Source organism: Hemicordylus capensis, chromosome 3 (assembly GCF_027244095.1).
Source record: "Hemicordylus capensis ecotype Gifberg chromosome 3, rHemCap1.1.pri, whole genome shotgun sequence".
Lineage (NCBI taxonomy): Eukaryota > Metazoa > Chordata > Lepidosauria > Squamata > Cordylidae > Hemicordylus > Hemicordylus capensis.
Window position 1 is genome coordinate 351,785,027 of NC_069659.1, and position 22,897 is coordinate 351,807,923.

Genomic DNA, 22,897 nt, shown 5'->3' on the forward strand with positions numbered 1-22,897 from the left:
AACTCCGTGGGTGGTGGAGCAGATGTCCAGATTGTATCGCAGCCAAAGAAGGTGTGGTAGGGAGAGAATGCAGTCATCATTTTGTGGGTGATTTCTGCAGCAACTGTCCTTCTGTGTTACTTTTTCTCATGTATCCCACCCTGTGGGGCACTTGCACCATTTCCTAGCAGCCTTGCCAAAGACCTACACTGCAATGATTAGCAACATTGTGGCACATAAGGGAATGAGAGATGAATATTTTGAAGATCGTCCCTATTTGCCACAACCTCGCTCCAGAAAACGCCATTCTGTGTCTCTCTCCCTGCCAGATCCTGCAAAACCCACCTTTCCCATGAAGACTTTGGCTTAAGTCTTCAGTCTTCACTCTACACAGCCCAAGACTGTCTACCATGTTTCTCTATTCACATATCCCCCGTCACATTCTCTCCCTCCCTCCCTCTGCTTTCTCTGTCAAGATTTCAATTGCAAGCCCCCTCAGGGCAGGAATTGTAGTGTATTCACCTGAATCCAAGACACGGTCTCCCCCCCCCCAAGTTCTTTGATGTTAGAAATTGCAGGGGTCACCTTAAAATTCAGACTCCTTTTCAGGTAAATACAGGTATACCCTGTATTTATCCTCTGTCTTTCAAGGGGGTCGTCTTAAATTCAGAGTTCTCTTCTGTTTGGGTAAATAAGGTATGTTTTGCTTGTGTAATTTTTTTATTGCACCATAATAAATTGATGGTGTTATATTGTTGGTCATGGCTGACATAGAGAGCAGCAAAACATGGACAGCTGAGCACAGCCTGCACTTCTCTGTGTGCCTAAAACTACTGGCGGAGTTCTGGAACAGTGCTGCTCTGCTTCGATGTAAATGTGCTCAAGCCCAGTTGTGCAACACTGCTGCCATTGGTTAGTGGTAGCGTTGTGGAACTATGCTTGCACAATTCTAAGTCACCACGCGGCACGCTGCTGGCCGTGTTCTAGGCACCTGCAGTAAGACCGGAAGTGCTCAGCCTCCCATATTTTTCTGTGCTGTATGCCAGCCAGTAACAGTAATATGATCATTCCAGTTAAGGAGTAAATAAAGGCAAAACTGGACATTTTGTTGCTTTTAATTTAAAAGCAGCTGCAGAGATGGCAATTCACATTGGCATCATGGCGCTGGGGAAGTCAGGGAGGGTGTAACTCTTCCTTCCTTAGCAGTGCAGTTCCAGCCCAAATCTTCCTGTCTCCCACCCCCTCCATGCATCACTGCTGACTCCTATTAACATTTCAAACCTATTCCCCAAACTCCTGGATCATGCCTAACTCGCTGAGTCGAATCTCTGCTGCCTATAGCAAAAGCAAGCAGAAAACTTCAGCTCTCCTCTATGAGGCTGGGAAGAGAGGCCTGCGATGTGGTCGCTTGATTGTGTGTACCCAGAGATGTCCTGCAGAAGGGGATGGGAGCTGGACTCGGATGGAAGCGCTGGTTTCCGTTCTCCCCACTCCCCGCTCGCATCTTGGCGCAGCCTGTTGCAGGCCAGGAGCCACTGCCACGGTCTCCAAGCCATAGCTCTTCCGGAAACCCTTTCCATGTAGACATTTACCAAGAGACCCCTGCGTGTCTGCAGCAGAACCCTGGGTATTTCAGAAGATTCTGGGCCATGCTCTAGGGCACACTCTCATGGGGAAGTAGCCCAATCTGTTGGGCCTCGCTGGCACCCCAGGTGAACAGATTATTGAAATGTTTTAGCCTTTTCTGTTGTGTTGTTTTTAACTAGCGGTTTGACTTTTTCTGTTTTGGCTTTGTTGTAAACCACCCAGAGACGTTAGTTTGGGGCGGTATAAAAATAAGTTAAATGAATAAATAAAACAGAGAGCACACTCTAGAACAGGGCTGGCCAACCCACGCCTCTGCAGCTGTTATAGGACTACACTGCCCATCACCCCCTGCCACAATGTGCTCATTTAACACAGTTTTGCTCCAATTATGTATAAAACAGGGAGCAGAGAATCCAATGGTTTGAGTGAGGCTGGGGGGTGGGTGGTGAGCCCTTCCCCACTGCTTTCATCCCCATAGCCTCCCTTCAATCACTTTTCTCCAAGCTTGATTTCTGGCACTGACGCTCTGCTCTGTAGAAAAGTGCTCAGCCAAGGTAGATTTCCAGCAGGTTAAACTGCAGGCAGGAGAGGGTATTATGTTCCCCACTTGTATCTCCCTTTTTACTCTTAAAGAGCCCCCCAACACACACTTACTGTTTGACACGTAATTGGGGGAGACCATGGTTTTAAGCCAGGCATACTCAACTTCAGTCCTCCTGCAGATGTTGGCTTACAGCTCCCATAACCCTTGGCTATTGACCACTGTGGCTGGGGATTATGGGAGTTGTAGACCAAAAACAGCTGGGGGCCCTAAATTGAACAGGCCTATTTTAAGCCCAATGGTTCTGTCACTCTTGTGTGTCGCCTGGGCCTCTGTCTGGTAAGATCTGAAAATCATATGGCAAAGTTGCTGTAAACATGCAGTTACTTATTTTTGGCCATGGAGGGCAGCAGTGCTCTCCATAACTTCTGGGTGTATGCTTAGGGAATCACAGAATCATAGGATGTGAGAGCTGGAAGGGGCCTTGGAGGGCTTCTAGTCCACCCCACCCCCCACTCTGTGCAGGAAGCCGCTACAGCAGCCCTGACAGATGGCTGCCCAGACTTTGGAAACCTCCAGCAAAGGAGAGTCCACCATGTAGGCTCTGTAGAAAGCTTGGGAGATCTTTCCAACCAGTGTTCCCTCTAAGGCGTGCACGCTCACATGTTTTCTGATGTCCGCTCAGTCAATTTTAGATCCTACTCAGGTTGAATCAGGAAGGTCCCACTCTGAATGCATGTGTGTGCGCGCACACACACACACTGCCTTGATCCTGCCACCCAGAACAAAACTCATCATTCCACACAGAGATGGGGGGAAATAAAGAGAATTGTGATGAGCGCTCTGTTTGTTCTCTTCTGTTAGCTGTGTTGTGCTGTGGTTTTGTTTTTAAACTTCTCTCTTGAAACCGTTTGTTAAATAAAAATATGCTGCTGTCATTCTATCTGACGTGACCATCTTGCAGCCGGATATATTGGCTGACCTGGCTCCTGGGGAAATGGTCCAACTCAACTGTTTGGCTTTTGTTACAGGTGGAACAATTTTGGAGGTTTTACAGTCACATGGTCCGCCCTGGGGACCTGACAGGGCACAGTGACTTCCACCTTTTCAAAGAAGGAATTAAACCCATGTGGGAGGTGAGTTAGCATCTGGGCATAGTTGTAGGCTGCTTCTAGGACCTGCTGGTCATGGAGTTGTTTCCCAGTGTGGAATAGCTTTGGGGTTGGACCTGCGTTTAAACAGCTGAGTCTTGCATCGTCTCTCTGGGTGGGCGTGGGCGGGCCAGGGCCTCTGAGCATCAGTTTCCCTTCTGTTCAGTTGGCCTTCATGCAAGGCTTTTGTTGAGTACAAGAGGAAGAGTGTAAAGTTTTTCACAGTTTGCTACCCTGGTGCAGTGTTCTCATGCTCATGTACAGACCAACATGGGTGGTTGGATGGATGTGTCATGGATATTGAGAATAAAACCACCATCTAATAAGCGGCAATCTCCATCAGTGTGTATATGAACTGACATTTGGATGGCAGATTAGCAGCTCTTTTCAGAGATAGTCCAGATCCCTGGGAGTGCTCCGTATCTTTCAGTTAGCACATTGCAAATGTAAGCCTAGTCAGGAGGATATTTCTGCTGAGGGAAAACACAGTGTCTTGTTTTGTCCACAGCGTCCCATAAGTTCAAGCCTTTATTCCCAGAAAAGTGGCTGGAAGGTACTGTAACTGATTTCTTCCTGCTCCTCTCCCCAGGACGACGCTAACAAGAACGGTGGCAAATGGATCATCCGCCTCCGGAAGGGCCTAGCGTCTCGGTGCTGGGAGAACTTGATCCTGGCGATGCTGGGAGAACAGTTCATGGTGGGGGAAGAAATCTGTGGGGCAGTTGTCTCTGTTCGTTTTCAGGTAGGCCGCTTTGGGAGCTGTGGGGGGCAGGCTTGGTGGCTCAAGTATGCAAAGCTCGTGTTCATCCATCTCTCATTGGTCACCCTGCAGGAGGACATCATCTCCATATGGAACAAGACTGCAAGCGACCAGGCAACCACGGCCCGGATACGGGACACTTTACGGCGAGTGCTTAACCTGCCCCCCAACACCATCATGGAATACAAAACGCACACAGACAGCATCAAGTACGTGCGGAGATTGGGGAGGGGAGTGCTGGCAGTAACGTGCTTGCCCTTACTGTGTTAATGCAGGGCGCAGCTTGAAAGGGAAGCAGGGCTGCCCGCCTTTGTGTGTGAGCGCACACACAGGTGTGCTTGCATGCTAAAACATCAGAGCTCTCAGCGCCATCCACATGGCTAGCAAAGACCATGTCCGGGCAGTTCCAAACTTCTTCTGCTTTTGCTGTGGCATGTTTGGCTTTGAGTGATACAGCCCCCATCTTGTTGGCTATTAATGGCCTAGCCCAGGGGTAGGCAATCTTGGCTCTCCAGCTGTTGCTGAACTACAATTCCTATCATTGCAGCTACAATTTATTGTGGCTGGGGATGATGGGAGTTGTAGTTCATTAAGAGCTGAAGAGCCATGGTTGCCTAACCAAAGGGTTCCCAACCTTGAGTCCTCAGATGTTGGACTACAACTCCCACAGCCCACCACCACAGTGGCTGAAGGATGATGGGAGTTGTAGTCCAACAGCATCTGGGGACCCAAGGTTGAGAATCCTCTGGGTTAGGCCCAGTTGTTTTCCATATTGTGAGTCTTCAGGGAATTCTTTCTGAATTGATTCATCTGGCAAGGAAGCTAGGCCTCTCTGTCATTGGATTTTTGCATGTTGTAAGGATTCTGGGGAGGTTCGAGGGCTCTCGGTAGGTTCATGTGTTTCAAGTGGCCTGTCCTTTGGGGCCTTATCATCACTTTGCATGAACTGAGTGTGTGTCCTAGAGCATCCTGATCACTTCTCATTGGAAGGGGGAATCAGTGGTGGTGGGCAAGGTGTTTTTGAAGAAGGTGTGTCTGTCATTACTGGCCTCCCCATATATTCATGTAGCAAAGTGGTTTTTGCATTACTTCAAATAAATAACCTATCCAAGGACGCAAGGGTTCCCCCAAACCCAGTTCACAAACCACTGGCCAAGCCTGATTTGATTGATTGATTGATTCTGAGACATCTTAACCCTGCGGTTCTTCCTAAGGCAGCTTGTGAAATAAACACAATAAAATATGGAAACGGCAAACACAGCAGCCTGAAGAATCCAGAAAACCAGCATCCAGAAGAGCCCAAAGCAGTCTGCTCAGCATCAGCCCCCTCCAGAGCGCTCTTGCTGTCCTGGTGTGGGGTTGTGCTGTTCTCTGTTTCAGGCCAAGGTGGCAGGAGAGGAGTGCCTTCTTTGAGTGCAGCGCGTTCCTAGAGAAATAAAATACAGAAGCCATTGGGGATTTATAGACCCATTAGATTTATAAATGTTCTCAGGAAGGCGCTATGTAAATTTACTGCACTGTACAAATGATTTCTAATCATAATAAATGCTGTATATTAAATCCTCCCACCACCCCCACCCGGTGACAGAGGCTCTTTAACTAGAACAGAGGATTATAGTACGCGGAGAGGACAGCTGTATTTTAAGTAAGACCGTTCTAGTTTGCCATGCCAGGCCATTCAAGATGACTTTTATTTTCCTGCAAAGTGATGAAGGATTGCTGCATATTTAAGAGCTTTCCGATCAGGAGTGAAGGATGTGAAAAGCCCTTTTCACTTAAGTGCACTATAAGCAAAGATGCCAGTTGGGTCATGTGGCTTGACGCTGGAAGATTAACATAACCAAAGGAGGAGGAGGATAGACGAAACTAACTGAGAAGCAGAACTGAACGGTTGTGGGTTATTTTAGTTAGCTAGGGGGCAGGCTCTTTTTCTCTCTAGCTAGTGCCATGGCCATGCCACAGTTCTTGGGCAGGGCATGACAAAGGTCCAGGGACAGCTTTAAAACTGCTCTGCTGGATGAGACCAGAAGTTCATCTAATTCAGCCGTCCAGTCCCCAGCAATGGCTAGCGGGATGCCTCAAGGAAGCTCACAAGCAGGTCATGATGGAGATAGTTGCACTCCCCTGTTGTGTTTCCACCACTCCCGATGCATAGCACTAGATTGCCCTTGAACGTGGAGGCTCTGTTCTTAGCCCTCATGTCTTAGATCTGCTGATAGGCCTGTAGTTGCCTTAGGATTGGTAGGACTGATTTGCAAGTTGCCTGAGCTGCAGGGCGTTAGGGAGTGGCTGGGGGAGGGCAGGAGCTCCTTGGAGGTCAGTTCCACCGCAAATGCTCTCTGTGTTGACTGGACCATGTGGCAGGATGCCGGACTCCTTGCTCATCCCGAGTCCTTTGATCGTTGGCAGCTGTGTGTGGGTGCCGGGACTGTCAGTACAGGGCAGCAACCTACTGTTGGGGGATGGGGCTTGCTGTTTCTTGGTGGCCTTAAAGAGGTCTGGAGCCATGCCTGTTTTCAAATATGTGGCAAGATGGCAGAAAGAGAGAACAGTTGTCCGCACTATGTCCTGCGAGGAGAGGACAACAAATAATGGTTTTTAATACAAGAGGGTTTATTTAAATGAGCCATTCTCAGCCTTCTCAGACCCAAAAGTCCTCTTCTAATCCCAGCCTGCCATGTAGGACCCATTTTTAGCATCCTACCCTATTCCTGCTCCCCCCACCCCCACTCCCTGTCTTTCTCTTACTCTTCACTTTCTCCCCCTCCGATTTTTCTCTTTAAATATCCTAAGCCACAAAACAAAGGAAAGGATCGCAGCATTGTGGGTGTCACCCACTTAAAGTCAAGGGGCAGCCCTCCTGCAGGTCTCAACACACCAGCTGAAACCCTGTTACTTTGGTCAGAGGCTCCCAACCGTGGGCCCCTAGATGATTGGACTACAACTTCCATCACCCCCAGCCAGAGGCCATTGTGGCTGGTGATGGTGGGAGTTGTAGTCCAACCGCACTGGGGACCGAGGATTGAGAACCCCTGACTTAAATGAAATACTGGGGCGGAAAAGCCCATCCAAGCTATTGACAGCAGTTCCTTGATAATGCCTGGAGAGCTTATGGGTTTTCTTTGTTTAGAAAAGATGGACTGGCATCAGTCGGGGATGCATTTTAGGTTAGCCCAACTGGTGGTCCTTGGACCAGATCCAGCTTGCAAAGCATTTTTATCTGCCCCTCGATAAAGGACCTATATGTTCCTATTATATATTATTTATTTCAAATACTGCCTTTCTGAAGGAATAATCAAAGCAGTAAACAATCCGAAAAGCCTTAAAACAATTATGAAACTAATAAAAGCAAGCAAATAATCTAAAAGTATATATACTGTGTTCATAAAATGTATTGGGGTGTGATTCATGCCAGCCTTTCAGCGAAACTCTCCATCACCAGCAGTGACAGTCTCCAGTGGTTCTCCTTGGAGAGACTGGGGGGGGGGCTTGCATGGGCCCTTGATGTCATCCTAGAACAAAGAGGTGGAGGGGCCAGGGAGTCTGGGGGCTGGGCAGCTTCTCACCCTGGTTCTTGACTCTGCACTGGACCACTCCCAGTCAGTTTCTGGGAGTGGAGGGTTGGTTTGTCTGTACAGAGCCCTTAAACCTGCTAGGTGTGTATAACAGTTGAGCAGTTCGATAGGCCCTCCCCACGGGCTTACAAGCAGCACAAGACAAGGCACATTTAGGAAGGAAGAGGAATGGTTGCAAAATGTTTCTTTCCAGAAACAGAAAGTGGCAGGTGTTGGACAGATGTATTAATGCACAAGCCAAAGCCCATCATGGCCTCTCAAAAAAGGAAGTGCAGGCCACACTACACATCCCATAAAAGACAACCAAATAACTGCTACCAGTGCAGTACATTCATTGAATCATAGCCCTAAAATGAATTTGGTGTTTGATTCCCCACCCCACCCACCCCCTTATGGGGTTACAGCCCCCTTTCTCTCTCTCAAATGGGGTTGCACAACTGGGAATCTATGGGCCCTTGACGTGTGTGGTTTTTTGGCGTGGGGGGTGGGGTGGATCTCATAATTTTGGCTGTGGCAGACATGGGCCATGTTTGGGCCCAAACAGGCGACAGCTGAGTAAAGAAGGCAGATATAACAAATGAGGTCGATCTTGTCATAGCTCCTGAACGTAGATGCACAAAGAGCCTTCAGAGTTCCCTGGAACTCCTGACAGAAGGCACTAACCCTGTGATTCACTGGGAACTGCAGGGAAGAGAAACCCACGGAATTTCATTAGCAGATTGATGGGAAGTGCACCATACAGCAAGGCAGCGAGCCCGTGGGTCTTTGTCTTAATGAAGTCTGCATTGCTCCCCCTTCCCTCCTTACAGTGTATTTGCCAGCTGGGATATTTCATCTTAACATCACATCTTAATTTATTCCTTGAGCCCATTTTAGGAAATGAAAATCCCTAGCTCTTGCAGTTCATCCTCTCCAGGTATGATCCCATGCTGCCCTCACTAGTTTCCCCTGCCCTGCATTCCATGGACAGCTCAGGGGGAAGAAATCTACAGAAGTGGAGGTGGCTGGTTACCAGGGTAGAGGGCCGCACTTCACACACCCTGGTAGGGCCAAGGGAGCCATCCGGTCTCTCATGGGGAGATCCCACACTGCTGTGCTCTGCATACAAATGCCAGAAGCCTGGGCTCTCTCCAGCCTGCTCGTCACTGGCCTTCTGTGTTTTTTCCACTGTGGCTACTCATATAATTCTTCTCCAGTTTAAGAGCTTGATTTTTAAGTTCTCCTCTGTCCCTCCCCTGCCCCAAACTGCTTTCAGTTGGGTCCTGTGTGCCCAAAGAGGGTGAGCGGCAAAGCTACTGAAGGCCTGCCAGCTGAAGTCAGTTAGTCCCTTGCTAGGTGATCAAAGAGGCACCTTTTAAAGGGGATGATTCTCTTTATTGAGTGGGGGGGGGAGCAATTGGCCCTGTCCATCCCCAGCACAGCATCCCTCCAGTGGCTGTTGCTGGTGACTATCTTATGTTTCTTTTTTAGATTGTGAGCTCTTTGGGGACAGGGAGCTATTTTATTTATTTATCTCTGTGTAAACCGCTTTGGGGAAATGGTTGGAAAGCGCTATATAAATATTTGTCATCGTCAAGTCAATGTGCTTCTTAATTAAGCTCCATCACATCAGGCATTTTTGGGCTCCCTTGACAGCCTCTGCAAAGAGGACGCTGACTGAATGGGACACAGAGAGTGAGTGGCCCCCTTCTTCTCTCCCCTTCCCTCCCGCCCATATGAAATGTCCTCCCAGATAATCCCTTCAGCACTTGTGGTGTTGGGTTTGTATGTTTTCTAAGAACCTGCTCAGCCTCTACTCATCTTGTGTAGAGAGGAGAAGAAGGGAGTGATGTTTGGAACAAGTTAAATCCCCCACCCCCACCCAGAGTCTACAACTCTGTGATTCTCAGACAGATCTTCAGCCAAATGAACTAAATTCTGTGGCAGAGAGAAATCCTGCAGTCTAGACAAACTTTGCTTAATCTTGAGCAATAAATCCTGGTAATGAAGTGTTGACTCTGGTGTGTGTGTGTTTGTTTGTTTGTTTGTTTGTTTGTTTGTTTTAAAGAACTTGGATTGTGTGTGGCAGTAAACAGTTGGTGAGTTTGGAGTGGGATTGCTGGGATGTTTTTTGTGTGCCAAGAATGTGGGGAGAGGGAGAAGGGGCTTGGAGAAGAGCTGCTCCATGGCTCAAGCTCAACCCTTAAACTCTCCATGGGTCAAGCCCAACCCTACACAGCTTCTCTGGTTGCTGAGCACATTGAGACTTCTGCAGAAGCTTGACAAGTGGCCCATTTTTTGTACTCCCAGTCATTTACGGTTAACCTCTTTAGGACACCCTTTCTCTCTCCCCTCTCCCCCCATATTCCCTAGCTGGGTTGGTTTTCCAGCACTCGTTTATCCAAGCAGGCTCACACTTGAGATTGTTTCAGGGGTTTAGCATCCTCTTTCTACAGCAGGCCAGGAATTATGGGGCAATTTTCTGCTCTGCCTCTTGCTCATCAAGTCCAATGGAGGCTCCTTGTTTGGGTCAGAGGAGGCATTGCCCCCACCTACTTGCCAGCTCCACATTCTTGCCAGCCCCACAATCTCCCACCAAACACAGTCTCTTCCTCTCTGTATCTCTGGCTCTCTTGCTTGCATGTTGCTCTTGCATTTCCACTGCTTGCCAGTAGATGGCCATGGCTGTTGGTCCTTTCCCTAATTTCCCTTGTAAAGCCATTTCCTCACTCTTAGGGTGTTCAGTGGGATTAATTGCCCCCAAATGAAGTAATTACCATACTTAGTCACTACCCAATTTGCATATTTAGTGCCCCAGCACCAGTCACAATCTTCTTTTCTTTTCCGCTAAGGATGGGCAGGGGCTACCCCTGCCCCCAACCAATCAGAAGCCAGAATAGCTTGCAGGCACCTATTCTGACCAATAGCCAGCAAACAAGGCCAACCCAGCCATCTGATTTCCCGGAGTCCTTCTAGTTAGGCTGAGCAGACCTTCTGGAGATCTGTGTGCAAAATAGGGGCACTCAGTCTGCAAACAAATGGAGTTTAGAACCTAGGAGCCCTGGCCACCTTTCTCCACCCTTCCCTTCGCTAGAGGGAAGTCAGCCCTTTTCTCCTCACTCAGCACCCCAGCGAAGCCCTCAGGGAGGCATTGGCTTTCTCCAGCATTTGCTTGGAGATATTTTCTTTTTTAAAATGCCACTAGTGAATCTTGGCAACATTGGGATGTCTAGAGAATGAGGGAGGAAGTGGGGGATAATGGTGGCCTGGCATTTCCTCTGGGTATTTCTTATACTAACAAGCCAGCAGTGCCGCGCCCCCCACCCCGCCCGAAGGAGAGGGAGGGGCTTACAGCTTCCAAATAAAATGAGGCGTTTTGACTGAAACTACTAACTGGACAATTTCAGACTTATCCTGTTTGAAAGGGGTGTGTGTGTGTTTAATACAGAAATATTTGTTTTTATTTTTAAGAATTTTGAGATTGCCTTCTCTTCAAGAGCAACCTAAGGCACAGCTTGGAAACCAGGCCAGCCCAAAATAGTCAAGTAGTCCCACTACTTAGGCCAGTCTTTCTTGCCTGTTGGTTGGTTATTTTGCATGTGAACCCTTTTCTTTGTTGAGTGGTAGTAGTGTTGAAAGGAGAGGTCCTCAGCATAAGTTTTTTTGGAAAGAAATTGTGATTTATATGGTTTAATTTTCAAATCTGATAAAGAATTCTCTCACATAAATGCTATATAAGAACATAAGAGCAACCCTAGTGGATCAGGCCCAAGGCCCATTCAGTCCAACATCCTGTTTCACACAGTGGCCCACCAGATGCTGCTGGAAGCCTACTGGCAGGAGTTGAAAGGGGCATGCCCTCTCGCCTGCTGTTACTCCCCTGCAACTGGTACTTAGAGGCATCCTGCCTTTGAGGCTGGAGGTGGCCTATAGCCCTTTGACTAGTAGCCATTGATAGACCTCTCTTCCATGAAGTTATCCAAACCCCTCTTAAAGCCATCCAGGTTGTTGGCTGTCACCATATCTTGTGGCAGAGAATTCCACAAGTTGATTATATAGAACTTGAATCAATTCTATACAGTTTATTCCAAGTAACACCTTAATGAACTCATTGAGGCTTACTCCCAAGTAACTGCTGTGTGCATAGAATTGCAGCCCAAGGACATATCCCAGAAATGTTTATCTTGTGAGAAAGGGAGAAATAAGGCTTGCTTTAAAAAAAAAAAGTAAGTATGTGCTGTGTGTGCATATTTGTGAGAAGAAAGGAAACTAGTGGGCTCTTGTGTGTGGCCAAACACAGTCTGGTACATACTATTTTCAAGTGGTGTGAAATGTGTGTGTATGCAGGTGGTGCCTGCAAATAGGTGCTCAAGACTCCAACACCCCACCCCAGTTCATCTTCTTAGCCTCGTCCTACATGGGGTGAGGGGGAGGGGGCTGAGATTGCAAGGAGGGGGAGAAGTGGAGGCATGGCTGATAGGAGACAGGAGGGAGCTGCTGCAGAGAAGAAGGGGCATGGGGGCTTGAGAGAGAGAGGGAGGGCACTGCTACTTTCTCTTCCACTGACCCGTACAATTAACCACTCTAAGGGCAGGATTTAGCCCTAAATATCCAGCTGCCAAATGCTGGTGTGAAGGATGGAGATTTTGGTTGAGACAAGCAAGCAACTTGACAGCTGGAGAAAACCATGGCGGGTTCTTTCGGACTTAGGGTTGGAGCGGCCTACATTAGCCTCGCCTGTGGTTACCCCAGGCTTCTTCCCTCCTACCCCCAGCCCTAAGAGGGAGTAGCTGCCACTGATCACGTTGCGGGGTGGGGAGCAACGCTTCTCCACTCTTCCAGGGTTGGCATACCAGATGCAGGGACCGGCCTGTCACTTCTCCCGGGGGAACTGAGGTGTGGGAGGGGGGTCCTGGTTTTGTTAGCATGGGCGCTCTTTTTGCTTTGGCCCACTAGTCATCCCATCAGTGCCGCCAGTGAACATAAGGAGGGCCCTGCTGGGCTGAGCATCCATCTAGCCCAGCAGCCTGCTTCAAGCAGTGACCAGATGCCTCCAGGAAGCTCCCCAGTAGGGCTCGAAGGCATCAGTCCACTGCCCCTAGATAGCAAAGATAGACTGTCTCTGAAGCTGGAGTTTCCATGGAGCTCTCCTTGCTAATTGATTTTAATAGGCACATCCTCCTATGGTTTAGCAGTCTGATGAGAATAAGGATGGGGTCCCTTTCCGCCTCCTCCCTCTTATTCCTCTCTCCTTACTTAATGCCATCTCCAGACAGTCGTTCTGTTGTGCACCCCCTCCTCTTCTCACTCTTATCTCCCCCCCCCCCCGCAAACCCTGCCCATTCCAACCCAGAGACATTCAAAGGCAGGACCGTGGAAGTGGACTCACGGGGAATAGTTCAGATGCTTCCTAACCACCCCAGCACTGCCAAGCAGTGTTCCCTCTACCTGGGATTCCCAGATGCTGTTGACTACAACTCCCATGACCCCCAGCTGCAGGGGCCTTTGCAGTCGACGGCATCTGGGAACCCCTGGTACAGAGAATACTGGGCTGACCTTGAAATACCTCTGGGGCTGGGAGACACAGGGGAGCGGAAGCTTCAGTTTGGTGGTTCAGGCTCATTTTTCCTCTTGGGAGCCGGCCGAGTGAGAGAGGGGCCTGGTGCAAAGTGTGGCGGCTTGTAAACTCGGGTACTCAAAGCTGGGCCCCCCCTGTTATTGGGGAAGCCAGCTCCCATCATCCCAAGCCATATACACCCCCCCCCGCATTAACCCTTATCAAAAGACGGAGGGTTTCCCTCCTCCACGTTAAGCTTCCCCAGAGGCCCGGAACAGCAGCACACTTTGAGGGGGCTTTTGGCAGAGCAGCCCCCCTCGGGCCCGGGCAGGGACTTTGCCAGAGCACAGCTGCCTGCTGCAGGCGTCCCCATTGCTCCCTGGCTGTTGCCTTCCGTGTTCCTTGGCAGCGTTTCCATGGGGCTGGGTGCCTGTTGCCCCCTGGGCCGTCAGTTCCGGGAAGCGCCCATGAGAAGGGCGGGATTCCAAAGCCCCCTCTTGCCTGCCCCTGCCGTCTTCGGAGTGGCAGCAGGGAGCCCGCTGCAAGATGGGGATGCTGGATCACGTGCCTTGCATCCAGGTGCCCCTGGCGAAAAGCTGTGAAGAGCAGGGCTGGAAAGTAACCGCTGCCTGAGTCCTGGAGGGATGCTTCAGGGGGATGGAGCCACTCTGGGGAGAGCAGAAGGTTCCCAGTTCCCTCCCTGGCAGCATCTCCAAGAGAGGGCTGAGAGAGAGATTCCTGCCTGCAACCTTGGAGAAGCCGCTGAGACAATACTGAGCTAGATAGACCAATGGTCTGACTCGGTATATGGCAGCTTCCTGTGTGTGAAACTGCCTTTTGCAGAGTGAGATCATTGGTTCGTTCAGCTTGTATTGTCTGTTTCTCTTTCTGGCAGAATCTCTCCAAGGACCCCGGGGTCTTTCCCTGCCCTCCTCCCTCCTGTACATCTGGCTTTCCCTTAGACCCCGCTCTTCTCCAGAGACTGAGCGTATGAAGCTGCCTGATGCTGAGTCAGGCTGCTGGTCCATCTGGGTCAGTACTGTCTACCCTGACTAGCAGCAGCCCCCTGCAGTTTTGGATGGGTCTTTGCTAGCCCTCCCTGGAGATGTCAAGGATTGAACCCGGGACCACCTTCATGGAAAGCAGGTGCTCTGCCACGACAGCCCCTTCCACAAGGCAGAAACAGATTAAATAGACCAGCTCTGACTCTGGAAAAGGCAGCTTCATAGGAGTGAGTGTGTCGTTCCAGTCAGGGAGAAACCTATGAGGGGGGCAGAAATCTTCATGGTCAAGCCCTGCCCATTCTGGGAGTTGCCCTCTTTTCCCTTCAGTCCCTTGGAAAAATGGAGAAGCAGGTTATCCTCAGCAGCAGCAGCAACAAGAAGAATCACCATGAAGGGGAATTGTGATGCTGCTTTGGGTCTGATCACAACAGATAATGGCTGGTTTCCTCTGAACCCCGAGCGTCTTCTCTCTAAGTAATCTCCATTTGTCTGACTCTCCAAAGTGGCAAGTGTTTCTCCCCCTGCCTATTTGCTTTGCCCATCAGTGAGAAAAAATAGCGCCAGTGGAGGAGACGTTAGGCCCGTTTCCCGAGATTTATCTAAAAGCACTTTTGCCGCAGATAGTGATAGCATTTTTATGTTTATTGTGGGTGTCATTAGCAAAGCAGATTTAAGGCAGGACGTGACTGCTAACAATTGGCTCTCTCTTTCCAATCAAAAAATGGCTCTATTAACGAACTTGTGTGCAGCCTGCAAAGTGATGCATTGCCCGGGGTTCTGGTACTCCTTGAGTGGTGGGGGAGGGCAGGGAGTTGATTGCCTGCAAGCTCCCGGTGGTTTTCAAGCAGCAAAGCAAGGTGGCAAAATTCTTGGGCTCTCAGGTTTTTAAAGGGCTTCCTGTTGTGGGGCAAGGAAACAACTCTGCTTGAGAATCTGCATTTTGGTGTTTGAAGGCTGCTGGCAATCAGTACGGGCAACCGTGGACTAGATGTTTCATTGGTATCAGTCAATGAAATGTGGCTCCTCCTATATTCCAGGAATATGGGGAGAGGGAGAGAGACTGCTAAAGATAAGGAGAAGGTGGTACTTCCTGCATTTGCTGAGGAGAGGTGGCCCAGTCACACATTATGAAACACTTGTACGAGTGTACAGTGTGAACAAGTACAGATCTGTACACAAGTAAGTCATTCACATTAGGGGTGTGCAATTCGGGATTTCGGGTGATTCGGCTCGGACCCAAACCGAACCACCCCTGTTCTGTTTTGTGCCCGAATCTGGGTCACCCGAATCACCCTTGATTTGGTTCGGATTCGGATTTAATCCGAATCTGAATCGATTCAGGGGGGTAAAAAGGGGCCCAGGGGCAAAATTTTGGGGTGGGGTGGTAGTGCCCAATGGGTAGAGTCTACCACCCCAATTTCAGGGGGATTGGGCAAAATCCTGATTTTTGGTGAATTTTTAAAGTTTTAGTGACTTTGGGGCAGTTCGGGGGCATAGCATGGGATCTGGGCAAAAGTAGTGGGGTGGGTTGGTAGTGCCTAATGGGTGCAGGCTACCACCCCAATTTCAGGGGGATTGGGCAAAGGGCTGATTTTTGGTAAATTTCTGAAAATTTCATGTCTTTGGGGCAGATTGGGGCAGATTGGGGCAGAAAGTGGGGCCTGGGGCAGAATAGTGGGGTAGGGTGGTAGTGCCTGATGGGTGGAGGCTACCACCCCAATTTCAGGGGGTTTGGACAAACGGCTGATTTTTTGAGAATTTTTGAAGTTTTAGTGACTTTGGGGCAGTTTGGGGGCAGAAAGTGGATCTGCCCCAAAATAGTGGGGTGGGGTGGTAGTTCCTAATGGGTGGAGGCTACCACCCCAATTTCAGGGGGATTGGGCAGAGGGCTGATTTTTTGAGAATTTTTGGAGTTTGGGTGTCTTTGGGGCAGATTGGGGGCAGAAAGTGGATCTGCCCCAAAGGAGTGGGGTGGGCTGGTAGATAGTCCCTAATGGGTGGAGGCTACCACCCATCCCCAATTTAAGAGTGATTGGGCAGAGGGGTGAATTATGGTGAATTTATTTATATGAGGTTTGTCTTCATAAGGTGAAGTGTGCTAAATTGATTACTTCCTCATATTATTCATAGTAAAGGAAAGTGTGAAAAAGTGAAAGTGGGGTCATGAGAGTTGTTTAATTGAAAAAAATCTCATTTGCTATGACAGAATGAGAATTCACACCTCAGAAAAAACTTCATGTCTCCACCCATTAGGAACTACCACCCCACCCCACTATTTTGGGGCAGATCCACTTTCTGCCCCAAAACTGCCCCAAAGTCACTAAAACTTCAAAAATTCTCAAAAAATCAGCCCTTTGTCCAAACCCCCTGAAATTGGGGTGGTAGCCTCCACCCATTAGGCACTACCACCCCACCCCACTATTCTGCCCCAGGCCCCACTTTCTGCCCCAATATGCCCCAATCTGCCCCAAAGACATGAAATTTTCAGAAATTTACCAAAAATCAGCCCTTTGCCCAATCCCCCTGAAATTGGGGTGGTAGCCTGCACCCATTAGGCTCTACCACCCCACCCCACTACTTTTGCCCAGATCCCATGCTATGCCCCCGAACTGCCCCAAAGTCACTAAAACTTTAAAAAATCGCCAAAAATCAACCGTGAACCCAATCACCCGAATTTTTCATGCCCGAAATTCGGGTGATTCGGCTCGTGCCCGAAAAATATCGGGGGACATCGGGGGTGATTCGGTTCGGCCCCGAATCACCCGAAATTGTTCGTTTCGGGCACAGATCGTTCTGTGCCCGAAATTTTTTGCACATCCCTAATTCACATGTTATGCCGAACACAGGTAGAGAAGTACACTTCCTCTCTGGATCTGGATCCTGCATTTGAAGGGCCTGTAGCTGGTTCGTTTTTAAAATGAACACAGGTACAGCCATTCACACAAACATGTGTACAAGTGTACAGACATCTGTACACTCATATAGCATCATCTGAATCGGGCTAGGGTCAGAGCTCAAAGGAAGAGCTCAGGCTTTGCTTGCTGAAGGTCCCAGATTCAATCCCCAGTTTATCCAGTTAAAAGGACCTCAGGCATCCAAGGCTCTGTGTCTGAAGCACTGGAGAGGAGAGCAACACTTGTGGTAGTGAGCATGAACTGGCCCCTTTGCTAAGAAAGGGTCCTCTTTAATACATTGTGGCTGGGGGTGATTTTAATTATAGTTCAGCCACATCTGCTTACAGGACTTGCCTGGGCATGTCTGACCAGACTTTGCAAGCTGAGGGTGCATTCAGAATCCATTCATGCCTGTTCTGATGTCCTTGGTGTCATCTTGATGGCCCCTTCTCATATCCTGCTTCTGCAACATGGTTGCTGGACACGCCTTTGCAAATCTCTTTGTTTCCAGGATGGCATGCTCTCTCACCCTCGTCCTTCTTAGAATGCTTCATCCGCACGTATTTTGGTGTCTGCTCGATGGCCCCATCTCACATCCTGATTTTGCAGCACATCTGCAAGAGACCCCTTTGGTGACCTTTCTGTTTCCCAGATGCCAAGCAGTGTTCCCTCTTAAGGCCTGAATGTGCGCACGTGTGCACGCATGCTAGTTTTTTGATAGCTGCTCAGTTAATTTTAGATCCTGCTCAGGTTGAATCAGGAAGGTCCCACTTTCTATATTCATACGCACACACTGCCTTGATTCTGCTGCCCAGAACAAAACTCACTCCACACACAGCTGGAAAAAAATTAGAGAAGAGACTGATGCCAACCCATCTCACCCCTCCTTCACCTTTTGGGGAAAGACCCAGGATGTCACACGGCCCCCTTTGCCCCTGGCATGTCTGTATTAGCTGTTCTGGCTTATTTGGCACAAGAAGGATCAACAGAGCGGAAGTCTACATGATATGCTTGCATGGGGTACACACATTCCCCATGACAGCAACAAACTTCAGTCCATGACACACAGTGAGGGTTAAATATTTTTCATTCATATAAAACCCTCAGCATGACAAGACACACAGCAAATATTACCTAAGATGTTACACATGGTTATAGACAGACCTGTGTGACAAGATTAAGCCATAATTATATCCAGTTAAAATAATTGTGTGTTTTATATTATGAATTTGCAAGACGCTGGATATATAATTGCCAGCCAGTCTCCAGATTGTGGGAATGGATAGGTATTTAATTATAAATTGGTTGGCGTACTGTTAATTTGAGTAGTGTGAGTAACTCCCCAGGTTTTCTTAACCGTTTTACTTTATTGGATTGTTGTTGTTTTTTTAAAGTGTATTAACATATCCACAGTGTCCCTGGCAACCAGCTACATATATTTGTGTCTGTGAATATTGCTATTTATTTAATGCCCTCAGCAAACAATGAGCTTTACAGAGTAAACTGAGGTCCCTGCCCCGAGGAGTTTACAGTCTAAATGTTAGTAGGGGAGACAACAGCAGTAGGGGACAGAGAGCAACCAACAGCAGCAGGAAAGGTGGAATGGGCAAGATCCCAGGGAGGCGGGATGAATGGGAGCAAATTCAGTTACGCCGACTGAAGCTCCATTTGGAGTGGGGGACGGAGAACTCCAGGGCGGCCTGTGGCTGCCTGGAGTGCGTCCACCGCCTTTTAGCAGCTGCAGCTTGTGCAACGTGGCTGCCGCCCTCGCAGGGACCCTGCCACAACGGCCCCTTGGCGCCTCCAGACAAGTGCCTTAAAAATGCACGCCATTGTCTTTGCTCGTGTTGAGAGTTTAGCCTTTGGTCTGAAGTGCTCGTTGTTTTTCTTTTCCCTTTTCTTCTTTTGTTTCCCTGTTTTGTTTCCTTTCCCCCTCTGGCTTGCCAGGGCCTGGGAGGAGTTTCATGGCCTGGTGAACAGCAGCGGTCGCTGAACAAACGCTCTCCCTCTCCCTCTCACACACCCAGGGTAGGGCCTCATCTTTCTTCTTACATTACGGTGTGACGCACCTCTCAGCCAGAGCCTCCCCACCCACCCACCCTTGGCCCCACTACTGGACAGTCTGGCCACCCATCCCACTTCTCATCTGACTGGTTGCCTCATAACCAAACTTCCCTGAGGTCTGCAAAGCTTTTTAGCTTTTCAGTCAGTCCGCAAAAGGTACTAGACTACTTAGAAAGAAAAATTATCAGCCACTACTAACCTGTGATAGTGATTTGTGGTGTGGCCTATAAGGGGTGGTGGTGGAAATCAACATTGTGTAAACTTTCCTGTTTGGTAGCCTCTACTATCCTTAACTCACCATAGGCGACCAGGCAACAATGAGTCATTGTAAGCCTGTACTAAACAGCTCTGGCTGTCTACCATATTCTGTCACGACGGGTGGCCTGTTTGCAAGGCCAGTGCGTCACAGGAAGAGGCCTCATGAGGCTGAGAGGTACGTCTTGAGCTTGTCTGTGTTGTGTGGATGTGGGTCATTAGAGCAGAAGCAGAGCCATGCCCCAGTCCTACAAACCCGCCCAGGCTAATGCAGCTTGTTGCCACCCCTCCAGCTGTATACGAGGTCCCATCCAGGGGCTTGATCAACCTCCTGTTGACTGCAAAGACCATGGGGGAGGGGTTTGCTAAGCACCCAGCGGGTGCCGTGCATGGCTGGTGTTCATCGAGGCAGGGCACAGATTGTGTGGGCTACACAGAGCTTGCCCATCTTTGCCACATTGGGGCTTAGTGAAAGCTGAGGGAGTGAGGAGGACATGGGCTGGATGCAAGGAAGGCAGGCATGGGCTCCAGTGGTGGGTGGGGTGGGAGCAGGGATGCTCTGTTGTGAGTCTTGTGTCCATGGGGTCATCACCACCCAAAGGCAAAGGAGTGGCTAGAGGGTCACTCCACAACAAAAGAGCTGCAGGCCAGGTCTCCTTCCAGCCCTTGATCTTGTCAATGCATTGCCCCACTGAAGTGGCTGAGAGCTTCCCCACACAGTCTGCCCCTGTGGCTGTCATGGGAACCTCTAGCAGTTGCCCATCTTAGCCTTGCCTGAATATGATTTGAGATACTCCTTACTGCCTAGGGCAGAAGTGGGGGCAGTACGCTGGTCCTTGTTTTGTTTTCAATGCCAGGCCAATTGCAAATGCAAAGGTGATGACAAGGTTTGCTGCCTGTCAGGGGTGTTTATTATTAGCAAAGCTTTCCAGTCTCCTTCGGGAAGGCCACGCTGGCGCCATTTGCCAAATCCTAGCCTCAGAAGACAGACTGGCCAAATCCCAGCCTCAGAAGACAAGGTCCCTGGGGCTATGGCAGCCAGGTTGGGCTCCTTTGCCCACAGAGCAGTGCCAGACGTGGCAACGGGCAATAAGGGGGAAAGGCAATCAAGCAGAAAAGCCCCCAAATTGGGCAGGAGGGATCCCACTCCATATGTGTCAAAGCAGCAAGTACAAGCTGTCACTCATGGGTGGAGCATCTGTGCTGCCTCCAGAAAGTCCCAGAGGCAGATCCTGGCAGCATCTCCTAACAGGACAGGGAAAGAGCCCTGTCTGGGACCCTGCAGAGCTTCAGATATTGAGCTAGGTGGACTCCAAATAAAGCACCTTCCTATCTGTCCCCCCGCCCCCCATATATTTATTTTATTACTTGACCTTTCACAAATGTGAGCTTGCCATGCTGGCCTTCAGAGATGATTGTGCAGGAGAAGAGATCCAAAGCCTTTCCCGTTCAGAGCAAGGGCAAAATGTTCACCACTCGTAGGCCAGCTTGTGTCAAAATGTATGCTTGCATTTGCTGTATTGAGCATAGTGCAGGATTGAATCTGAAGGGCCTAGCGGTTGAGCCAGGCCCACAAATTGGCATTAGCTGCTTGATTCAGGTTGGGGATCTCCCAAGCTGTGTTGCCCTTGACAACCATGAAGACATGTTGTCCAATCCAGGCAGTCCAGAGTCCAGCCTGATTCTCTCTCGCCCAATCACGTTCCTTAAGCAGGATAGGCATGGACAATACCACTGATCTCCTGGACATCCTTTGAGTCCATTCTGGCTTCTCACAGCCAATGATGAGGAAATCTTTAAGGTATCCTTACAATTCTAGGTCCAAAGGGCTGTTTCTGAAAACCAACAAAACCTCGGAGGCGGTCTCTCAAGGGCCAGGTTTAGAGTTTGCCCTTCACACATGCACACACCCTTCAGTTGCAGTTAGGGGGGCTCTCTGAGCAGGCCAGGCTGACTCGGAGTGAGCTTCCAAGATCAACCATTAACTAGTGTTGGCCAGAAGGCTGATGCACACCCTTCCTCATTAGGAGATTGAAGCCTGCAAGACAGATGTTGGCCAACATCCTCCCCTAGATTAGGGAACAAGGACTGAAGAGAATCCCTGCCTTCCATTCAGCAGTGAAGCTCCTCTGGGCAGAGGCTCTCCAGCTGGAGAGGTTGGTTGGACTACAGCTCCCACCATGCCTAGTCCGGCATCATCTGGGGACCCCAGCTGGAGAATCCCTACGTTAGCTGGTTGTGAGCAAGCGCTGGAGCGACCAAGGGAAGGCTGGTTGCTCCGCCTGCCCTCGGTTCTGGAGACTCGCAGCTGCACAATTCACTCTTGGTCGGCTTTTTGCACCTTTGGGAATCATGCCCTCTTCTGTGGGCCTGGAGAAAATGTAGCTCAGAAGCAGAGCACCCCCCCCCCCCCCGCTCTCTGTGCTTCCTGGGTCTCAGGAATTTTGTTCTTGGAATTCCGGGATTCCCGCGTCTTCCTGTGGGTGGGGCCCACGTGCTCCCTTTTCCAGCTTGCAGCTTTTCTGTGTCTGAAGATTCAGGAGTGTTTGCCACCTCTGGAAGAGTTAAAACCCAAACAAACTTGGCACGTGAATTTCCCGCCTCCCCCCAGCATGGTAGAACACATGTGCCTGCCTTGTGGAATGTTGACTAACCCTCTCTCCTCCTCCTGTCTTTCAGGGATAACTCCAGCTTCCGAAATACCAAGATCACATTGTGAGGAGGTGGGGGGCGGTGTGGTGGTCCAGCACCTCCTCCTCAGCCTGGCCCAGCAAAGGCGGGGGGCGCCTGTCTCCATGCGTGCTCTGCAGCCTCTGCCTGCTGAGGAGGTTGCAGGACGGCCTGGGCTCTTGACCCCCTGCAGATGCCACCAAAGACTGACCTTCTGGCCCCCAGGCCCCTTCGCTGGCTGAGTGGGTGGACGTCCTTGGCATCCCTTCGCAGGGCTGGCGGGGGCCTCCTGCCTCGCCCCGTTTGGTTCGGAGGCTGCTCCTGCTAAGGGCCACCTTCTGGCCGGGTGGTTTCCAGTATTACACATGTCTCTGCGTCCTGCCGCAGAGCCAGCCTAATAGATGGCAAGTGCCCCACTTTCACTTCTGCCAATAAACAATTAGGCCTCTATTCCCACCTCTGTGTTGCTGGGTCTGTTTCTAGATCTCTGAGAGGAAACCTTAGAAGGCGGGGAAGCAAAATCCCTTCTTGACGCTTGGGCTTCACTGCAGTTGTAGCAGCTCATCCTAAGGAGTGCGTGCACCAAACCAGACACAGCTGCCTCTGGCTGCCTTGTCAGCCCCCCCCCCCAGCTCATTGGGTCAAGCCGCTACTACATTGCAGAGGCTTACAGCAGGTTAAAACACACAGTGGCGGGGGGTTCCACAGCTGGATGCTGCTGGTTCTTCTGCGAGCAGCACAAATTACTGCACAAATTGCATCAATGATGCCAGTTTTCTTTTGAGGTGATATTCTGATCAAATAGGATAGATATATTCAGTGGCCAACATCCGGACTTAACACTGTGCTTGTGCAGTCCCCTGGTGGCAGCCAGGAGCTTG

General features: G+C 49.8%; 1 protein-coding gene across 2 annotated transcripts in view; it reads left to right on the forward strand.

Annotated features, from left to right (window-relative positions):
- EIF4E2 (eukaryotic translation initiation factor 4E family member 2) overlaps nt 1-22,472 on the forward strand; it is a 34,382-nt gene extending 11,910 nt beyond the window's left edge. Inside the window, exons 4-8 of one of the 2 annotated variants that reach the window (XM_053308518.1) lie at nt 3,139-3,243; nt 3,848-4,000; nt 4,091-4,227; nt 18,975-19,055; nt 22,026-22,472. In XM_053308518.1, coding sequence (XP_053164493.1) covers nt 3,139-3,243; nt 3,848-4,000; nt 4,091-4,227; nt 18,975-19,020 — 441 coding nt within the window. In that variant the 3' untranslated portion in view covers nt 19,021-19,055; nt 22,026-22,472. The remainder of the gene's footprint in view (nt 1-3,138; nt 3,244-3,847; nt 4,001-4,090; nt 4,228-18,974; nt 19,056-22,025) is intronic. The other variant, XM_053308519.1, reaches the window with a different exon arrangement.
- Nucleotides 22,473-22,897: the final 425 nt, after the last annotated feature.